Here is a 23,135-nt window from a genome sequence, read left to right as displayed (position 1 = left end):
TACATATTGCATCTCAAAAAGGTTTCAAAGACATTTAATGAAACCGTTTTGAATAACACAAAGTATTTCAAGTTCTTTCTAAAAAAAATAATGTTTGTATGCATAATTAGTGACACTTTGTCTCGAAAACGCTGACTTAAAGACCTATTTTTATAGTCTCTGCTTCCAAAATCATATATACAGCTTTGATGATCATGATATAATTAAGTCCAAATATATTTCTGCATGTTCATTAAGTTAATTAAACATTTTCATTAACCATCTATTTTATATATTTGTAATTTCAGTAATAAAAATAAATGTTGTATCGGCCCCTACGTTCCAGTCAAATCTGTTACATTGGTTATTATAAAGCATAATCTTCAAAGCACTGATAGAAAAAGCATGTGACTTGCTCCATATCCTCTGGCGGAAAACTCTGGAAGGCATTGAGGCATGTCATTGCACTCTACTCTCATTAATTTGTGCAAAACGTTTAGGATACATCAATAGATGCATTTTGTCATCTCTGCGATTGTGATATTTGAGTAAATTTCTCATTCACCTCAAAAACAATTAAATGATGAAAAGACATACTTTTCTATTTTGGACATGCCATGTGGAATAAAAGTTAGAATCTTGATATAAAGCATGAAAAATGTCAAGTCAAGTCAAGTCTGTTAACAGTTAAATAAAAGATGATAAAAAAAATACTAGACATCTTTACTCTGAATTATTATTGCTTTTGTTATCAAATAGGGGGAAAAGTTTCATATTCTATAGTGTCTGTTACTAATGGAGTGATTAGAATGTTATTTCAACCAGAACATTCTAGCCAAAAACAAAAACAACAACTAAATGTGAAGTAAAACACCTTTGAAAAAAAAAACTATATTAAGTTATTTTGTCTAGTAACAATCTGTTACTAAAAAGTAATTTGGCTCCATCCCTGATCTCTCACAACAAAAAAACAGGCCTCCGGTGGGCCTTGTGCTCCAGACCCTCACAGGGACTTGCATAATCCACCCTTGCTTGTACTATACTGTAAACGCTCCATCATTTGCAACAGCAAGCAGCACAGAGGCTTTCTGGACTAAACAACATCCTCAGCGGCTCTGCCCACTTCAACAAAAACTGTTCTGCAGTGATGCATTGAGCTAATGATGTGCTGGAGGACAATGAATAAAAAACTGACGCAATAAAACCTCACACGTTAATTTACCTTTCTTGTGCGTCTATAATGTGAACTTAATAAACAACTCTCCGCGTGAAGAAATAAATCCAGATCTATGTTTTATTTATTTAATTTATTTTTTTGAAACTTGAAACATAATTAGAGGGAAGAGCCTATCTAATTTAGTGAAGACAAAAACAGGCCCTGAGCAGTTGCTTGAAGGAAATGCACATGCATTTGTGTTACACTGAGATCTGCTTCTTTGCTTGTGGTGATTAAACACAAGTAGGATGGTGCAGATATAAAGCATTTGTCATTTTACAACTACTGACATAACCTCCTATAAGCATGCACACCATTAAATGACGATCAGCAACATGGTTTTTCATCTTCCCTACTACTTGTGCATATTCCTTAATCTGTTTTTATCACGCATCTACTATGATGTCTTTAAGAGAATGTATTGCAATACAGGCACAGAATATTTTAATTGCTTCAGAGTACTTTAGGTTTGTACTTTATTGAACATACAAAAGGTGCAAATTATAACAATGGGGGTGTGGGGGTGCTTGGTCAACGTTTTTAGTAATGTTAGTTTGTGTGATACATGCCTCAGTGAATCAAAAGTGTGTATTCATTTAAATTTCATCTATTTTATTCAAAAATATATTAAGTTTTTAGTGTTTTGTGGGATATTAAGTGTATTCTGACATATAGTATCCTCTGATTAGCTATTTCAGGAACAATATGTTGGTTACTGTAGGTCAAACTATGGAGCTAATTTGACTTTTCGGCTACATGTAAAAACAAACACCTATTTTACAAAGAAAAGTATCTTGTAAACACTTTCGATGTCTACCAGTGGATTAGATCTGCCAGTTTCAGACTGAAAATGATTTTTTTTCATCATTATTCATTCATTCACAATGATATGAACCGTTATAGGGCTGCTCAAATGTATATTTATATGATCTATTGTTTTAATTATTAATATTATTATTTAGGATACAGATCAGAGCAATTTCTTTTTCATAATTTAGAGGACTGACTCCTATACACGTTGTTTAGGGTGATCAAGCAATAGGGATTGATCGCCGCAAATGTCCTTGTAATTCGCACCCTGCACATACTGTATGTACATCTGGTTTGGTTTCAAAACCTAACGAGCCATTTTTATCACTACAAAGACAACTTTGGGTGACACCCAAATGACTGATACAAATTGATCAATATAAGGTATATAACTCTCTCTCTGTCTGACTATTGATTTCAGTATGGACAACGCAAGTCAGTTTTACTCTAGCATACAAAACAAATGATCAAAATGATCAAAAAGAAAACCATTTAAACTAAATTACTGTTTCAAATAAATTACGAAAAAATTGTTTGCCTGAACATCAAAATAATCTGACAAAAATATATCATAACATCTGTTTTAAAGTAAAAACACTTTACAGTATTGCTGTCTTGAATTAATTTTTTTGAATCAACAACATGCTGTTTTAGCTGGATAAGAGTGTAAAGAGAAATATTACTGACTCAGCAGTGTACACTGAACACAAATTATTAATTGCCCTATTATTAATTCATTTAAATTCATAATTAACTTGATTTATTTTTAGATTTCTAATATTAGATTTTTAATATAGAACAACATGAATATATAATGAACACTATACAAAATTTAAAAAGTTTTTTTTTTTTTTTTTTTAAGATTATCAAGCAAAAATTTATTAAACAAAAAGTGACACTCACAATTTTTTCTTCAGATAAATGTTGTTCTATTCAGTTTTCAAAAAATCCTGGTAAAAACATTCAACATTAATGTGAATAATAATCTTCAATCATAAAATTAGCACCGGAAAGATTTCTGAAGGATCACGTGGCACAGAAGCCTGAAGTAAGGATGCTGAAAAATGTATTTCTGATCAAATTAATGCATCTTAACATTATGAGATCCACAAAGTTATTTCATCCACAAAGAATCCACGTGATGCTGCCATAAAAACAAGTTACCTTGGCAGGTAGCATGATTAGGATACCTTTATGTCAGGAGCAAAAACAAAAGTTAATGTAAAATGCTTACATTTGAAACAATTATTGTAATATACTCCAGACTGCCAGTAAATCTCTATTTCCAGCTATAAACTAATCCAGACAGGAATGGTGCCAAACTAAATTCAAATAAAATTACTCTTACCTAATTAAATTAGTAAACTTTTTGGCAAAACAGCTTTTTAATTCAATAATAATGTATACAACAATAGAAAAAATAATACAATTTAAACCATAATAAGTGACATAAGAAAATGAAATTGCTAACACTGATTATTCTGAACAGCTTTTATTACAAAATGCCAATGAGTTATTAAGTAAAACAAAGATTTTGCAGAACAACCAAGTTATTAAAAGTTCAAAACATTTAAAGTTGCCAAGTTTTTACAATACAAGCCAAATGAAAAGGTAACTAGGCCAAGCACAAAGCCAAAGCAAAAACCGCTCAAGGTGTTATCCACAGTGGCAAATCTTTTTCTCCAGCCCAAAGTGTTCAGAGCGCCTACAGATAAAGTGTACTGCAATGCCTCGGACAGGTCAGTGAAAGCAGAGTTCTTGCAGAGACACACAATTCGGCCACAATTACAGTCCGCTTCAAGCTCTGAACTGGCCCAGTCTTTCCCTCTCTTGCTCTCTCTCAGTCTATCTCTCTCTTTCAGCAAAAGAGCTTTTCTTTGCTGTGGTCTCATTGCAGTCTGCAGTCCAGAAAATAATAGAGTGCTAATTAATTTCTAAATCCAGCCTATTCTCAGAGATGAACAAACCTAAAATCTTGCTTTTGATGAATGTGCCGATTGCAGTGGTTTTCAATTACGATCCTCAAAAAAGCCCACCATCAACGCATTGTCGTCAGTTAATCGTCAGGCAAGTAGTGTATGACAACTTAGTTCATTTCTGATTTGAACTAATGAGTTCTTGATTTTTTTAAAGCTATAAATAACAGGAATTAATTGAATATTTAATAGGAAACAACAAAAAAGAAATCAGATTTTTCTTATTCCATTTCAGCATTTCAATGTTATGGTGCAAATGAGCAAAAAGTAATCTTCTTTGTAAACGTTTCTGATGAGACAAACAAGCTAGTTTCAAGGAACACTGCAAAAACATCATAATCACATATACAAAGTTTAAAAGACCTATATGCACCTCTATCATCTATATTTATTTATTTTCCAATGTAGTAAACGTACTTAGTAGCTCATCTGGTAAAATGCTGATTGATGTGAACACACTTAAATTTAAATGCCACTACAATAGGTTTAAAATGTACCCAATGTCGAAAAAAAAAATGTATTGTCTCAAATATTTGTACATCATCTTCTTAAAGCGAGAATAAAAATCTATAAATTATATGGTTAACCAAATTTCACAGTTAAAAAGACAAAGGAAACTATAATACAGATTTCTATATTTTACGGTAAACTACTGTTTTTAATACATTTTTTGTGTTATTACACCTACGTTCTTCTAAAGAACTAACATCTACACTTTTTACAAGGGCTGCACAATATTGGAAGAATCTGACATTACGCTATTTTAATTTGCTGCAATATGAATATAATTTATAACAGAACATGAATACAAAATAAAATAATATTCATATACTATATAAATATAATTTGGTATGAATATGAACTCTTATATGATATATATCATACCGTATATGATACGATATGAATATAATTTCACCAGATGATTTGAATAGCTCTAATTGGGAAGATTTCATTCAGTTAGATCAACTTAGATGATCAAGATTTTGTTTCTATGCAGTGTATGCATAAAATATAATGAAATACAATCATATATTAATACGGCAAAGCAAAAATTAAAGTTAAATAAACACCAATATATGGTTTTCTGGGAAGTCTAACAGCATCCAAGTACAGAAATCGTACAATCAGACATAAATAACAATATTATCATTATATAAATACAGCTATTTAAAAATAATAATAATAATAATAATAATAACAACATTATTATATGATAATCTAATGTGACTATTGCAGATACACACATTACGCTATTGGTGCTTAAACAATATATAGTTCAGCTTTGCTTTGTACCTTTGGTACACAGAATAAAACACCACCAACGGCAGGTTAATATTAACATGCACTGTAGAAGGTGTTCAGTGTGATTCACATAACTGAGCGTCATCATTTTTACTGTAATGCATTTTTACCTTTTTACAGTTTTTTAAACTCTTATAATAATGGCATAACAGTTATAATACTAAAAATGTAATTTAAAAATGTTAGAATGCAAAAAAAAAAAAAAGTTTTTTTACATAAAGGAAAATTTGGTTTTGAAATTGATTCCAATGGTTTTGTTTCTTTAAATCAGCTTATAGCAATGCTCTTGACCTTTGCTACTGTTTTATTTTGAGAACAATTTTTAAAAGTGCATATCTTCATTTTTATCGTCCTTAGTGTGAACAGAGCTTTAAATATTTATAGCTCACAGCTTTAACTGGATTTTAGATCAAATAAATGCACCCTTTGTGAAAAAAGTTTCCTTAAAACATGACAACCTCCCAACCCAAACTATATCAAAGAAGGAGGTTGAAAGCACAAAAACAGTCACAGATTTTGGAACAAAACATCTTACAAGCTCCCCAGCCTTCCTTACACTTTTCAAAAGCACATCTGGCCATAACAACAGACATCAAATTCAGACTCCACCAATAATCCACCATCAGGGGGCACTCAGTCTTGAACTGCAATCAAATGCAGCTTCAATACACCTTCTTATATATGGTCTTTGGGGGCTCTAAAAAAAAACACACACACACACACACACTCGCAGATGCACAAGAGAAAGTGGCGTGTCCATATCAGCAGTGCTTCATACATGACTGCTCTTGTAAGATACTGGCAAGCATTAAGTGCAGTATGGAGTGAGCAGCAGGTCGTGTTCTATAAATGGCAAGACTAGATTATGGTTGAAGGCAGGAACCAAGCAAGCTCCATAATCCTTTACACCTGACATGTAGATGTACAGCTTCCTTCCCAAGCTAATCAAAATTCAGATGGGACTTCGAAGTGCTGCACTAGTAACAAGCAGCACCTCTCTGCATACAATCTAAGCTCCAAGCGGCCCAGACCGAGCTCGGATGCCAAACTAGAGCTGAGGGAAGTGCTTTGGAGATATCACAGCATGGTTAGGCTACAGATGGCTGCGTGAGGTTTTAATAGGATCCATATGGAGACAGGTATCCAGCACAGCCGATTGTTTAAAACTCGGAGATGCACACTACCACTCTAGACGAGAATGCACTGGGGTTTTTGATGGACTAGCGAGATAAAAGAGCTATTGGAAAGGGGTGTTTTTTTTCTTGAGGTAGCGATACAATAATACGGTCTAGAAAGTTGCTTGGGGATTAAAAACAAAACCACTGCTGTGCGATTTCAACCATAACCTTACTGATAAATAAATGAGCTACACAAGGGATCCGCAAGGAGGTCTTGGCAATTTAAAAATAATGATAAAACCGTGCACAAATTGCTGAAGTCATAAATAAGCTGCATTATAAAGTTTTGTGCGAGGATTGCACAAGGAAAGAGGCTAATAACTCAATGCACCTGATTTGTTCCATATGCATGTGATTGTACAAGCAATTTCAGGGATCATCGGGGAGGAATTACTCCACTTTATGAATTGTGTGATGCTGAAAGGGATAGTTTGGATAAACATCAGTTTTTACCCTAACGTTTTTAATTTTCCCAAGCAAATTATAATGTAAGTTTTCTTTTTGGGGTGTTTTTTTTTTTTTTATAGACTGTGTTATGGTCTAAACATAACAAATGTTCCGGGCAAAATGGCTCATTTCACATTGCCCATTTCACTAGACATGTATAGACTTCATCTCTAAAACAACCAAGATAAAATCAATTGCATCTTCGGCCATCCTTTGATTTACACTGGGGACTTCATGTTCTTCCCTCACAAAAGACTCCACTTTATAAAAAATAAAATAAAATAAAATAAAAAATTCCACTTTTAGTGTTGCAGCTAAGGCCCTTGATGCTTCAATTGAGGGTTATTAAAAGTAATATCCCTAGAACAATATCTGCAATGGTGGTGCTGAGAGTATAGAAGCCCATCTGTCACAAGTTTAAATCTAATGATAATATCCACTTTAATTCCTTCAACAGCAGCTGGCCAATAAACAGAAGTGCTGTTGGGAAATATGAATAATCATTATTATTAACTGTTTTAATACACTACTACTAACATTTAAATGTTTGGACCCTCCTAATTAATCTTTATTAACCCTCTTATTTTTGTCTGAAAACTTTTTTCACAAACAATTGATAATATTATTAGTTTTAACAGTATTAAAGTAGTATCATTAATAGTGGTTGTTGGTGTACTGCTAGTAATAGTATTAGTAGAGTCATCTTCAATTCCATATTCAATGAAACTGCTCCAGTGGGATGTTCACGCTACGATGTGCGTGTATGTGTTTTTGTGACATGTCAGGACACAAATCTGTATAACGACATAGGTATGACACAGGTATTACGAGATGGTGGTGAAATATGAGGACACTGCTGATGTGCTCATTTCTCAAAAAGCTTCTAAATCACACAGAATGAGTAAAATGTTGGGTTTAGGGGTAGGGTGGGGTTAGGACAATAGAAAATACAGTTTATACTAGGGCTGTGCGATTTGTAAAAAATATTTAATTATCCATATTGCGATCTTGATTTGATTTGCAGCTTAATTTTCTAGTCAAGTTTATTTCAATAATCTGTATCACAGCTTCTTACTGCTAAAATGCAGTGAGTGTTAGTTTAAAAAAGAACTGAAAATATATTAACTTAAACATTTATTCAAATTTGTTTTTAAATTTTCTGAAATAATTTTTTTTCTCAAGAGAAAACAGTAAACACATAAAATGGTCGTACCTTTCTGTAATCAAGTTGAATCAAATTATGTGATAACTTATTATAAAAATTAAAAAAATAATAATTATAAAAATACAGAACACTCAGCAAACTAACATGGATGAAACAAATCTGAAATTTTACTTTGCTCTTGCTACTAAATTGAGTGTCACTGGCAATACTTTCAGTTGACTTTTTAGCAAGACACTTCTTATATAGCCGCCTGTGGTGCTTTTTTAGATGCTGGTTGTTGTATTTCTTCAAGTTAGTTTGTTTGTTTTTGGTTTTTACTGTGGGTGTTTTGCATAGTTTGGTTGCTAAATTCTGATTGAGCAGAATGAAAGTTGGCTCATATACAGTACATATATATTTCATATCGCAGCCTCTTGCGATTAGCTAACTGCAATGTTTCAAATCGCTATTGTGATTCAATTTCGATTAATTACACAGAACTAGTTTGTACCGTATAAAAACAATGGAAACCTACAGGTACGTAATGTCCTCACAATTCACAAAAACAAACATGAGTATGTGTGCGCACCTGGATAGGTTAATTCCAGAGCACAAATTCTGAGTATGGGTTACCATACGTAGCCATATGTCGTGACTTTCAATTGTTCGCTTTCACGCTTTTTTCACTTCATATTTTTCCAATGACTAAATGTCTCATTATTAAATTAAAGTATTTGACAAGAAAGAAAACGGCAACTATTTTTAACATTTTTAACAAAAATAATAACATTTATAATAGATTTGTTTTTTTAAACACCATAGTGGCATATTAGAATGGCTTATCCTGACGTATCATGTGACACTGAAGACTAGTATACATTAATTTCTTTTCTTTTCGGCTTAGTATAACGACGTATAAAATATGAATTAAATGTAAATCTATTCACATAGAAAACTGTTTATTTAATAACAAAATTTAAATGTAACATTATAATATTTCATAATAATTTATTTCAATTGTCATTATCGGTTAAATGCAGTCTAGGTGAAAAAAGAAAAATCATATATACATATTTACTAATGATTGCTAATGTTTAACCAGTAATTTATTTATTTATTATGTACAAGTATTTATCATTTAATACTGGAGGCACAGAATGTATGTGACACTAATATATCATAACATTCCCGCACGCTGTTTAAAAAAATAGCTATTATCTAAAATAACTGCATGTGATCTCTGATATAATGCTATCTGATGCAATTAGACTCAACAAACATGCATTCATACTTCCCTTCTGTCCAAACTCTTTTAAATATTCATTATGCAAGACTGCAAGTCACTTTTCTCCCTTTAAGTCAGCTATTACATCAATGCCACAGTGATATTTGTCGTGCTTTCACTTGGGTTGACAAACTCTGCCAGTCATCTTCACTGGGGCATAACTCTGCAATGCTGTACAACATAACTGCAAGATCATAGCTCATCTTTTCGCTTCTCCAAGTACAGTACACAAACCTTTCTGCCCAGTATTTAATACCAAAAGCCAAGTTTTTGATATCATAAACGTAATTCCATTACACGTGCCCTTGGGCTTTGACAGCGTGAGTCTCGTAAAAGTCCAAAGATTGTAAAGTATTTTAAGCAGCGCTAATTTCACAGGCTTGGTATTTTACCTGTGGAGAAAGGGACATGCAGTGGATCAATACAGGCAAAATCTTGGCATCTCTCCTTAAAAGGCTTCCTGAATTTATGGAACAGCCCACACCATACCTTCAAGCAAAACTTTACAATACATCTTTCCATCCACTGACACTTCATACCTCACCAAAACCAAACTGACAACAGATTTATGCACTTCACTGGTACCAAACCGGTGCATTAAGCCATTAGCTCAATTCTATTACAGGGAGCGAAATGTTCAGAGTTTTTTCTGACAACCATTAACAGCTAAAAACACACATTAGAGAAATGCAAAGCAAAGCCGACAGGTCTGACTCTTCCCTGCACCCACTACACCATGCAGATAGAGCAGGCAGAAATAAATATAGGTGTGATTTGCAGTGTATTGACATTTTTCCCTGTAACGGCGTTGGAGGTTTGCGCTATAAATATGTATATGCAAGTCTTCCTCCATTTCACCCATATCGCACACAAATCTGAGGTTTAAATGGCTGTCGGACATTTCCTTCTGTGGAATTTGGAATCTGCCGTGTTTCTATTTGTCATATGTTACCGCGAAGCTTACAATGCAGGTTTGTGATTTGCTTTTTTGCCAACAATCTCAACAGAAAGCGTCGGTGCCATCACGATGAAAGCAGCTCCCATTCAAATAAACAAACAAATTAAATAAAAACATCTGATTTGGGAGGAATAGACAGATGATTCTGTGAGTGTGGATTGAAAAAAAAAGCAAGCAATCAACATGTCCCCAGCAGAGACGATTAGGACAGAGCTGATAAGATTAGTACGCAACAATCACCGTAATTTCATATACTGTACAGCTCGGTGGCAATTAAGACATTTGCGCGTGATTATTTGTTGATGCAATTTAAAAGCTCTGCGGTTTCCCTCAATTAGCCAAGGTGAGGTTTGGTAGATGAAGCCGCCTGCCTTTGATTAGAGACAGAGCCGCTCTGCACAGAAATACACCCTACCTGCATTGTGCTGTCGGCGCGGACTGCTTCTGTTTACTGCACCCATGGGAAGAGAAAGGGGAGAGGGGAGAACAAAACAACATGGAGACAGATGAACATGATGTGTACAAATGACAGAAAGGAAACTCAGTGAAGTGGAGAGAAAATCAAAAGCTTTACATGCTAACAAAACGCAATGCCTTGTGGCGGTTTGCAGATATGATGCATTAGCGCTTATATTGGTATAAGCAGAAGCGGAAAACATTATTTGGCTCAAATGATGGTGGGCAGCGTGTGGTGGAGGGGGACTAAGAGTGGAAAGCTAGAATGGATATAATTCGGTCACGCTGTTTCTCAGCGCATTTCATTTAAACACTGAACAAAATGTCAGGCACAAGGGGTCAACAAAAACAGGCCCGAGCAATTTTCAACAGCCATGAGGTAATTCTCGATAAGATATCTGCAACACTAAAAGGTATTGAGTTTTGGAATTGAATTATGATAATGCAAAATGGCAAATATTTTAAAAGGGGACTCCGACAGCACTAATCTGCACTAAACAAAGGCAAACGCAATTTACCAATTTCCGCAGACCTAATTGCGTGCAACAGGGAGCAAATTGTGTTTAAATATATATGAGAGAGAGAGCGAAGGGAAATAAAACAGATAATTCCTACATTTGTTCATCCTGTTATCTAGATTGCTTTACAGGTTAATAAAATAATAATGAGCGAAGCAGGAGTTTGGGAACGTGTTTGAAAACGTGTTTCAGGAGAACAGGAGTCTGACAGCGAGATGGAGAGGCTGGGAAGTGAGGCAGGAGATGCTAGAGGAGGCCGTGGGTGGGTGACTGTGTCACAATGTGGCATGGATGGAGAGAGAGAGAGAGAGAAACTTGAGGGAAAATATCACTGCCAAGAATAACAAGGGAACTTGAAACAACTGCAAAAATGGTAATCTGCCCCGAGCTTTAATAAAAGAACGCAGAGGTGAGGTTGGTCCATAAATTATTTCCCGTCCTATCGCATGAAATCCAGATGAAGACAGCGTGAACCCTGATACTCCAGTAAATTAATATATTCATTGATTTCTGCAGTCTGTGGGCAATGGTAAGGCCTGTATTATGGCATTGCAGTGCAGGACTGAGTGTCCTTCCTCAACCAATAACATATGCTGAAAGGAAAAAGCGTGCAGAACAACTAATTGAGGATATAACCCATTCAGTCCATATTGAGCTGCAACAATTAAATTGATAAAGTTGTTAATGAACAATGAAATATATATTCCAGTCAAAGTCTTTTTGAGCATTTGTCAAGTCCTCCATGAGACACAATTTCAAACATTCAATTCCTCTAGACTCGAATTGTCTCAATATATTCTTATAAGACTAATTGTATTCTAATTTTTAAGAAAGGCGGGGAATCAAAGAAACCAAAAATGAGCATTCTGTCATCATTTACTCACCCTCATGTCGTTCCAGACCTGTATGACTTTTTGTTTTTTGGAACACAGTTGCAGATAAATTAATGAATATCCTGTTTGTTGAATTCACTGGCAGTACATTGCGACTCACTTTAATGTTTAAAGGACTCAAGTATGCCAGCAGAAAACAATACATGTGCTTTGCTGATAATTTTCCAACTGCTTTTCAACTGCAATTGACAACATTAATCCTCAAAGGCAATATTTGAGTGAACTACAACCTAATACTGTAGCATTTTTATGGTAAAATAATAGTCGCTTACTTGGCTGTCAAGTGCTGCATCGAGCACTAAACACTCCATGACAGCAGGTGGCAGAAATTTAAAGTTTTACAATGGTTTGGCATCTACTGTTAAAACACCAGAATAACCTGATCAAACTAAACAATGTTGGCCCAGTGCCGGATGTCATCCAAACCCTAGTGATTTTTGTCCAGATTACCAGTAGGTATGCTGCTTTGACAGTAAGGTTGAAATCTGTTGCATGTGGTGTTGGCAGAAGTGGCTTCACACCTTACAATCTTACAGACATGCGACGACCATCTGCTTGTTAAATCGTGATGTATGGAATTCTGTTTCTGGGTCCAAGCAGCTACTCATTTGAATTGTCATTTGCATTACATTTAATCATTTAGCAGATGCATTTGTCCAAAGCGACGTACAATTGAGGGGGCATTCAGCAATTCAAAAAGAAAAGAAGAGAAGTGAGATCACCTTTTAGTCTTATCACACATTAAAGTCAATCTCTTACAAAATCAGTGTTTACTACACAGCAAAATATGGGGACCCAAAACAACTCTATGGGTGTTAATTTCAACACTTTGAAAGTGTCTCATGGGGTCCACTCAAAACAGAGTTAAATCAACACTTTCAAAAGGGTTGGCACATTGACACCGAAGTAAGGGTTAATTTTAACTCTGGGCAGAGTTAAAAAATGTAACTATATTTAACACCGCCTGGTGTAATATATTATTTTATTCAACTCTCTTGAGTGTAAATATGGTAAAAAACTCAAATAGACTGTAAATTACAAAAGAAAAAACATTTTATTTGAAAACATTCACCACTTCAACAATTCATTCAGTTTTTAAAATGCAACAATGTCAAATATGCTTTAAATGTTTTATTAGTACAGACAGTATCAACAAAATATGTATGACCAGTGCTCAAAAAGGCTGTTTTAGTCCTTTGGTCCAAACTTGATGTTTCATCAGTTTTCTTCTGAACGCATAGTTTTCTTCTGAAATTACATTTTAAACAACTTGGCGTGCAAATCTTTCACTTCTGGTGTTTCCTTGGTCCTCCATATCAAACACAGCAGTTTAAATGAAGGTATAAATGCTGGAAACTTGTGTGAAAACAAACTGGAGCTAGGAAATCTCATCAAGCATGTCCTGTGAATGAAGTGCTTCCCAGCCACAGGATGACCTTTTTATCCAAGACGATGTAGCAGCTGCTGATCGCTTGTCTGGTGGTTCCTGATGCACGGATATAGGGTGATGCTCATCTAAGAACTCTTCAAGACTCCAGCATGACTAAGATAAATGTTTGAAAACAAATTGCAATCAAATTCTATAATATATTTAAAAGAACATTTAAAGTAAATAAAACTTTCAAGAAATCTAAACTCACCTTTTGAAAATCTTCATGATGATCCACAACTTGACTCTCCCAGCTGGTTGAGGTGACAGGATATGGAAAAGTAGAAAAAACACATACATCACTGTTGGATCTTCAAAAACAATTAGGTTAACCACTATGACTAGAACTGGAAAAACAGGCAGCTGTCTGTCCAGAATCCTCAATTTAACACAACACTTGGAGCAAAATTTAGAGCAGCTTAAAATCTTTTATATCATTTAGTGATGCTGACTTCCCCAAAATATTGGCCACAGTGTAAAAAATATTCATAAACTTACAGTTTTCTGTAAGCGTGTGCGTGTGTGTGTGTGTGTGTGTTTGTGTGTGTGTGCGTGCGTGTTTCTTTACCAGATTCAACTTGTTGACCCTTTCAGGACCAGTATTGACGCCACCTTTCCTGGAGTCTAGCAGATGTTTCAGGTCCAAATATAATCTTAACTATTAGGATAAGCAGAAGAGGAAAAGTGCAAAGCAAAGAGCAAAACATTATTTAAGTAACAGTTCACCCACAATACAAAACTTATCACCTTCATGTCATTTGTTATTCTTTAATGCTCTAATACCCTCTCAGCTTATTGTGAAACAAATACAGAACTTTATCAAACATACCTTCATTATTATCACCACATATGACCAAGAAGGTGTGCTTGGTCATTTCACCAACTCTGGAAATACACCATCCATCTCTAATCAGCCACCGTCACAGGGTCTTGTGTTATTGTATAGAGAACTGTGGCTGTTAAAAAACAACAAAACATTAGTATCTAACACATATGCATAACCTTCAGATAAAAAAAAGAGATGAACATCACAAAGTATGCCTCACACTTTTTCAGATATATTTTGATTCAGATGTTGATTATTGATAATAAATCTACAAATCAAACCTGTATCATCATTAGGCTGCTCAAATATGAATCAGTTGATTAATTTTACAGACAGGTGGCTGTTTACAACGCACTAAATTGTCTTTAATAAAACGGAAATGTTGTGTACAGTACATGCTAAGTTTAGCCTAGTTTTAAGCACAATATCATGCGGGAGAAAAAGCTTGACTAAGATGTTCCTGACTACAGAAATAGCCTACTAACGTCAGACATCCCGAGTTGGGAAAAGTCATTTTCGGGGGATACAGAGTTGATTTGCGGGAGGTAGCGGGAGAGATGAGTACCTGAAGAGCGGTGGGGTGACTTGCGTGCGACGTACCTAAAGAGCGGTGGGGGTGACTTGCGCGCGACGTACCTGAAGAGCTGGGAGGGATGCGGTGGAGAGGGGTGTGCAAAGTGTTTAATGACCGGGCGGGAGACGCGCGATTTCCGGGAGATTATCATTCATTTGCGGGCATCTACTTAGGCATCTGGGAGTCTCTGTGCATTTGCGGGATAACGTTAACGTTAGTCCCGCAACTTCCGGGAGACTTCTGTAACGTCAAATGTCTGAGAAAGTGCAAACGCGGTCATTTAAAGACATTAATGTTAACATTCCGACTTTAATGGTTGTCAACACTTAATATAATTCAAGCGTACGTTATCACGCGAGTCTATGGACTAACGGTATATGGACGGCCACGAATGAACCAGTTTAAAAGGGCTGCGGTGTTTAAAATAACCAAATTAACATACACGGATAACAAACAATCATATGTTTTAGTCAGGAAGCCTTTTACAAGTAAGCATATGTTCATTTACTCACCAGATATGTTTTAGAAACTCTCCAGAGCTTATGGAAACCGTCCTGTGTTGCCGTTAGCATCTGGGCAGAGTAGGCTAGGCTGCTCCGGGGATTCCCTCGCTAGTTTGCTTCGAATTAAAGGAGAAGTGTCGATTTTATTTTACAGATGGGTAACAACGCACAAAATGGCATTAAGCGTGACAGAAATGTGTTGAACATGTACATTTGATGTTTTTATGCACTATGTATGCGTGAGCACATATAAAAACATTCTTGAAAAGAAGTCGATAGTAATGCAGTTAAGCTAGATACACAAACGACCATGAATGAACCGCAGAAGATTAAAATTGTCACTACATTCTAAAGTTATTAACTTAACAATATGTTTACAACTGTATTTCCTTAAAGAAAGTCAGTAAAATACCAACATTTAGGTAGTTTGACTCACCAGTTGCTGTTCTAAACCTCAGATGGAAAATGGCGTCTGGAAAATTCTTCAGTGACTGGGGCTGCATGAATTCCCGGATGTTGGAAATAACACCACCAAGTGTAAAAAAGATAACTCCTTGATTTCGCACTGAATAAAATCAATTCTAACTCTTATTATATTCATTTATCAAAATCTAACTCTTTAACGTCAACACTTTACTCTGAAATGCTTCAACACCGAGAATTTAACTCTGATGAATTTGCTGTGTACAGTCTCTAGACTTGCTGCATCACAGACACCAATACTGTTTAAAAAATAAATAAATAAATAAATAAATAAATAAATAAATAAATAAATAAATAAATATATAAATATATATATATATATATATATATATATATATATATATATATATATATATATATATATATATATATATATATATATATATAAATTCAGGCCACCTTATATTAGGCATGGATATATACATTGCATTCAGGGCTTGAAATTAACTCTTTTGATCACCAGCCACTGTGGCTTTTAGTTTACCAACATTACTAGCACATAGCCATTTTCACTAGCCACAATTTTGTTGTTGCAAAAATATATTTTATATGCATAAATTTGACTTTGACATGCTAAAATTACTTTATTTAGATTGTTTCCACATGCCTAATCATTCATTTTACTTTTTTTGTCTTGTGTATGAACTTGCTCAGTGAGCATGAGCAAATGGGTTGTGATTTCATAGTGTCGCATTGCAATGAGTTTTTTTTTTTTTTTTTCACATGACTTTTCAGGGCTCAACTCTACGTATTTACCAAATTTATCTCTGACCACACCAAAAATAAAAAAAAAATAATTAGTACTTAGCCACAAAATTTAAATATTGTGTCAAAACAAGCAAAATATAGCTGCATACATGTATTTTTTATTTAACCAAATTTTTTATAAAAACAGAAAAGCAATTGACATTTAAAAAAGAATGCTATGCATCTAAAACTATGGCTAGGCCTCTCAGTTTACCAGTTAACTACACATAAATGTGGAGTTATTGTAAAGAATGATAATTAAACCATATTAACAAAAATAACTGTAAAGCAAAAGAAAGAAGGTGAAAAAACATACTGTTTGCGATAATGAACAAATGATTGCATGCATACAGTCAACGTTAGGCCTGTTAATAATCCATTTAAGATGAACACTTCACTGTCAGCTAGCGTTTCAGAAGTGTTATTGCAGAAGAACACAAACAGCGCAAAGGAGTATACGTGCAAGGCATGCGCCGTGAGTCACGTCGGTCACTCGACGCAGAAGTATAAACCAGGCTTGTCGAACCCTAACCCTAAAAATTATTTTCAACCCGCCAAAGTGGCTATTGATGGTGACTGTCTAACCAGCCACAGCTGAAATCACCTGCAATTGGCAGGTTGTCCGGTGTTAATGTAAAGCAATGGTTTTTAAAAGTATTAAAGTGCCCTGTAAACAATAATTACAATAAATAATAAATTACAATAGAGCACTTGGAACTTGAATCTGTGTCAGGTGACGTCAGACTTAAGCGGATTGTAGGTCCACACGAACATAGTAAGTGTGTTGTTTGGAATTGGCAAATGATATTTTATTAATTTGGTATTATTTGTGCGAATAAACTATTAAAAAAAATGATTTGGGGCGAACTATCAATTTAGATGTCACAGTCGTTCTTAAGCTACAAGTACTTTAATGTAAAACAGAGAAAATAATATTCAGTCAGATATCAATGTCTGGGTTGTAAAATGACAACTGAAACATCAAAATCCCATCAAGTCAACCAATTAACCCCCCTAATTATTGATGTTTTGTAACTTTGGTTCTTTTACTTTCAAACTGTGAGTTGTCCGTTAAAGTGATCAAAACACATTTGATCCGCAGCCCTAAATATAGCCTCAAATCAGCACACAATGGCTAGACTGCAAATCAGCCGTGTCATATTCATATTGCAAAGGGTTGAACATATAACCAGGGACTCATAAATATTCTGAAGGGGATTCGTGCAAAATCAAATCTGTTTCCTGGGCAGCCAGAGCTGAGGAATGTGACTTTTCTCTCTCTGACAACCGAATCATTGGCATGGTTGGAGAGCAACTTCGATAAAAATAAATGCGAGTTTCTGATCCCCATTACTGCTGAATGTCACCGTTTAATATATTTATTTATTAACTTCTTCATTGTGGCACAACGTTCTTGCCTTTCCCAGCCATCTGTCCACAGCAAGGTGCTGCATGTGCATTCTATTATAGCGTTCCTGAAGTGGGGGGGAGGGCGAATAGACTGGACCTGTGCTCACCTTCTGCTAATGGCGGAGAACACCCTGCGGGCAGTCTCCAGTCGGCCCTGTCCACAGGGACTCAGACCTTCTGTCAGGGCTTTGGATCACAGTTTTTACCTTGACAAAGTTATCATGGACATGTTTATACAGGCCAGCGGAGCAAAAAACAACAAGCTAAGAGGTCTGTGCTTTATCAAAAGCAGAAAGGACAGGAAAGGTGGCCTCCTTTCCACGGGCATCTAATGAGAACAAATCTGAGAAAAAGACTGAGACGTGTAAAACACAAAACACACTTAATGGTCTCTTACTTCCAGATACTACTTCATTTCTATTGGACACCTACAGCGTTTTGTGAGCTCCAAGTATGTCCCGCTGGTGAATGTTCTCACGCCACAGCAGCACCCACACATTCACACTCCACCTGATGCTTCTTCAACAGAAAGGCCAGATGGAGAGCCATTCTATCTAATGACTGGCATGTGTCGCTATCTCTCTATTAACCTCAGAAGAACTCTAAATCTATATATCCCTTTTGTGTTACACCTAATCTATTGTCTTTTTGGCTGACTTTCAAGTGCATGTCTTGCGCTCTCCCACCATCCCTTCACCTTTCTTTTTTTTCTTTTTCACACGATCCCTCTGGGTTTTCTTGAGTTAAGAATCAAAATGAGGGTTTCAACTTTATAAAAGTGAAACATTTCAGCAAGAACGATTGACTCAAATCATTTGTTTTTAATGATTCATCTTTGCAGTCTGTAAGGTTACTAAATTAGCATCTGACTCACTTACTGAACTGCTAATGATTACTCTAAATAATCCAAGAAAATGTAACGGATGTCACTCACTGTTTGAGACTCACATTTATGATATTTCAAAATTATATGATTTTTTTTTTCTGTGGAATGCAAAATGACCCCAATAGCTCAAAATGTAGTAACTATGGACTGTTTAGTTAAAAATGAAAACAACAATAGATAGCTGTTTGTATATCTAAGCATATATTTATAATTGTAAAATATTTTCTAAATATAAGTATATGCAATATGTAAAATTATTGCATGGCTGTCTGGAGTACTCAAATCTAACTAGTCAGTCATGACATTAAAGGTATGTTATTCCCAGTTAACAACTCTAAACAACACAGACTCATCTGGAAACATGATAAAAATGCATGGATCAAATCCGTATACTTACATCCATATTCATATGTAACTACTTGTCTGTTACACCTTCGTGTGAATTAATAATTTGTAGATAAGCATGCTTTATTCAGTCGGTTTCATTTCGGTCAGCTTTAAGTTTTTGACTGTTTTGGCGGCATCTGGTGATTACATCTGCTGTTTTAATTTCAGCTTTCTCATTCATTAATTATTTAATAAACTTTTACGCCATCTCAGTTTTCTGTTTTATGTACTGAGCAGGATGAAGTACATGCAGGACTTCGTGTCAGGCTGCCAATAAGCCTTTGGGGCTTTATTCTGTGATAACAACCTCATGCATCTATGCTGTTATCCTTCACTTCATAAAGGACTTTTACAAAGTCTCTATTTTCAAGAGTAAAATAACAATGCAAAAGCTTTTTTTTTTAAATCCCAAATGTTTACAGTGGCTCTGCTTGCAAACTTATTTCTAGCTCATGCAATATCACAAATTTACATACAAGCTGTTATGTTTGTCAATTCCATTTATTTCAGTTTCTCATCAAATCTTCTGATCAGTCAAATTTTCTATAGCAGGGGTTAACAATCTTGTTCCTGGAGGTCCGTTGCCCTGCAGGGTTTAGCTCCAACTTGCCTTAACACACCTGCCTGGGTGTTTCAAGTCTACCTAGTAAGACCTTTATTCGGTTGTTCAGGTGTGTTTGATTTGGGTTGGAGCTAAAATCTGCAGGACACCGGACCTCCAAGAACCAGTTTGGTGATCATTGTTCTATAGTGTTTGACAAATCTCACTTCATCAAGCCACTGTTGCTGATGCTAAAATTGGTCATTTATTCACATCATAGCGTTCAAAAACTAGCAAATATATGAAAATAGTTCAAGATAATTAAAACAGCTAGCACTGTCACCTCACAGCAAGAAGGCCGCTGGTTCGAAGCCAAGTTAAGCAAGCACTCCTGTGTGGAATTTGCATGTTCTCCCAGTGTTGGCATGGGCTTCCTCTGGGTATTCCGGTTTCCCCCACAGTGCAAAGACATGCACTATAAGTGAATTGGAAAAACAAAACTGACTGTAGTGTGTGCGTGAATGAAAATGTATAGATGTTTCCGGGTACAAGCGGTTCATGAGTTAGTGTATACAGTGTATAGTGTATATAGTGTATAGTGTATAGTGAGTGCGTGGGTGGGTGAGTGAGTGAGTGAGTGCGTGGGTGGGTGGGTGGGTGAGTGAGTGAGTGAGTGAGTGGGTGGGTGGGTGGGTGGGTGAGTGAGTGAGTGAGTGGGTGGGTGGGTGGGTGGGTGGGTGAGTGAGTGAGTGAGTGGGTGGGTGGGTGGGTGAGTGAGTGAGTGAGTGGGTGGGTGGGTGGGTGGGTGAGTGAGTGAGTGAGTGGGTGGGTGGGTGAGTGAGTGGGTGGGTGAGTGAGTGAGTGGGTGGGTGAGTGGGTGAGTGAGTGAGTGAGTGGGTGGGTGGGTGGGTGGGTGAGTGAGTGAGTGAGTGAGTGGGTGGGTGGGTGGGTGGGTGAGTGAGTGAGTGAGTGAGTGAGTGAGTGAGTGAGTGAATCTGTGGGTGGGTGAGTGAGTGAGTGGGTGGGTGGGTGGGTGGGTGAGTGAGTGAGTGAGTGAGTGAATCTGTGGGTGGGTGAGTGAGTGAGTGGGTGGGTGGGTGGATGGGTGGATGGATGAGTGAGTGGGTGGATGGATGAGTGAGTGAGTGAGTGGGTGGGCGGGTGGGTTGGTTGGTTGGTTTGTGAGTGAGTGAGTGAGTGAGTGAGTGAGTGAGTGAGTGAGTGAGTGAGTGAGTGAGTGAGTGAGTGAGTGAGTGAATCTGTGGGTGGGTGAGTGAGTGAGTGGGTGGGTGGGTGGATGGGTGGATGGATGAGTGAGTGGGTGGATGGATGAGTGAGTGAGTGAGTGGGTGGGCGGGTGGGTTGGTTGGTTGGTTGGTTTGTGAGTGAGTGAGTGAGTGAGTGAGTGAGTGAGTGAGTGAGTGATCGCCAACCTCATGGGCTGAGGTAATAGAAGGATGCTGGAAAACGGTCACTAAATTGAGGGGAGAAAACAAATTATGTATTTGGTTCCTCTGATTAAAAATGGTTGTGCTTTTTTTAATGAATTCATACATACTATAATGTAGCTGATGATCTCTTTAGGGAATCAGAATCTGAACCCTTCCAATTCCCACTGCTAGTTGTCTTGTCCCAGTAGAATTCCCATCTCTCCCCAGTTCTCCCTGCAGGCGAGTTGATTTAGGATAGAGCGGTGAGGCTGCAGCAACAGGATGTGACTAAAAACAAAGCCTGTCTGAGCCTGCGTATCCTTCTAAAGGCTGAAATCTCATTACTCTGCACAAAAACCATAAGAGAATGAGAGGCAGGACCACAGACCACCTGACTACATCCTGGCCCCTGTCCAGCTCACTTATCTCAATCTCATCCTGTACGTAACGCCACAAAAGTGCCACTTAATTATGAGTCGAATCTTGCATCAATCGCTCACCCGCCATCGTGAGCACACAAACTCCCAGGGGTGTTTGTAACTGAGAGGGAAGTACAACACGTGGGTCTAGACGCCACACACTTCAAATGTTGGTCTGGGTAATGGTTAACGTACGCAAAAACATGCTGAACTCGTAAATAAAAGAACAAACAAACAAACAAGGGAGGGGCATTGGCAAAGACATAAAAGACCAAACTGGTGAGGGACAGTGTTCTGCTAATTAAGCACTAACGCCAGAACAAAAGCTTGAAACGACTCAATCCATGGCCTGCGGATCTCACGCAGCCCGAATTCACTGGAACAGCGTCAGTCGTATCCCAGGAGTTCCTATTCCTGTTAACAAATAGGTCAATATTGCCTGGTAATGCAGAACAGATACTCTCTTCTTGTGCCATTTTTTTCTGCTGCGTACAACAGACACAATTGTACACATCAATATAAACAGACAAAGAGGATCAAAGCAGCAGAGGCTCGCTGCTTCTCTGCAGAAAGCTTCTCCACCTGAGTAAACACAGAGCTTTCATCTTCCCGTTCCGGTCGCCCTGGGCACACGGAGTGCCGGGTACCGCACTTTCTACCGTCTGGGTGGATTACAATGCTGCACACACAGTCCACGTATGCTCTGTGCGCTTCCTCAACTGTTACTTTAAAGCTTCGCTATTTAATAAGATACGATTATCTAACAGGGAGACACAATAGGCTGAATCTGAAAAGCTGGCACTGAATGAGCCTAGAGATGAGTAATACTTGATGGACAGTTAAAAAGCTTTAACTAAAAAAAAAAAACACAGAGTTACTGAGCAAAACAAGTGTCGGACGTACAGATGGTGTTTCAAAGCAATCTTTAAGTGGCATTTGTGATTGTGCAACAGGGTTATTATAGTTTAGCATTTTTACGTTTTTTACACCATTTTTGTACATTTTTCTGTACATTTTAGTTTGCCAATCAACCTCTTGCTAGGCTTTGTAGAAACATCCTTGCAGGAGCTAAAATCTGCAAGACACTGGAACACCAGGACTGAGTTTAAGAACCCCTGGTATATACGATTCATACTGAAGTCTTAAGATGCAAAATTCTCTAAGAGCAATCCGAAATGTTCTTCTAAAATGAGCCTTTTTCTTACTCTCTTTTGTAGATAATTTCACTTATATGGCAAAAAAATGGGTTTCCTTTATCGTCTTTAAAGTGAAATGACTTAACACAAGTATATAGAATGCTAAGAAAAATTTTTATTTTAGAATTAAACATGCCCTGTT

At 36.6% G+C, this 23,135-nt stretch overlaps 1 protein-coding gene and 1 long non-coding RNA gene across 10 annotated transcripts in view; both read right to left on the bottom strand.

The window, feature by feature from the left end:
* The window catches only part of ccser1 (coiled-coil serine-rich protein 1), a 149,147-nt gene that overhangs the window by 31,734 nt on the left and 94,278 nt on the right, over nt 1-23,135 (bottom strand). For 2 of the 9 annotated variants that reach the window (XM_009304062.5, XM_073910480.1), the window contains exon 10: nt 10,711-10,746. The exons of 5 other annotated variants lie outside the window; for them this stretch is intronic. In XM_009304062.5, the coding sequence (XP_009302337.3) occupies nt 10,744-10,746 (3 nt within the window). In that variant the 3' untranslated portion in view covers nt 10,711-10,743. Of the gene's footprint in view, nt 1-10,710; nt 10,747-20,193; nt 21,423-21,506; nt 21,613-23,135 lie in introns of those variants that run through there. 2 more of the 9 variants (XM_073910475.1, XM_073910474.1) reach the window with 2 other exon arrangements.
* On the bottom strand, nt 13,198-15,987 carry LOC137490334 (uncharacterized). Its single transcript, XR_011009732.2, has 6 exons — nt 15,931-15,987; nt 15,504-15,610; nt 14,421-14,547; nt 14,160-14,244; nt 13,803-13,845; nt 13,198-13,705 (listed from the first exon to the last, which is right to left on the bottom strand). It is a non-coding gene; the product is annotated as an uncharacterized lncRNA (long non-coding RNA).

The sequence above is a fragment of the Danio rerio genome, chromosome 8, assembly GCF_049306965.1.
Source record: "Danio rerio strain Tuebingen ecotype United States chromosome 8, GRCz12tu, whole genome shotgun sequence".
Lineage (NCBI taxonomy): Eukaryota > Metazoa > Chordata > Actinopteri > Cypriniformes > Danionidae > Danio > Danio rerio.
This window is presented reverse-complemented; position numbering and strand designations above follow the sequence as displayed.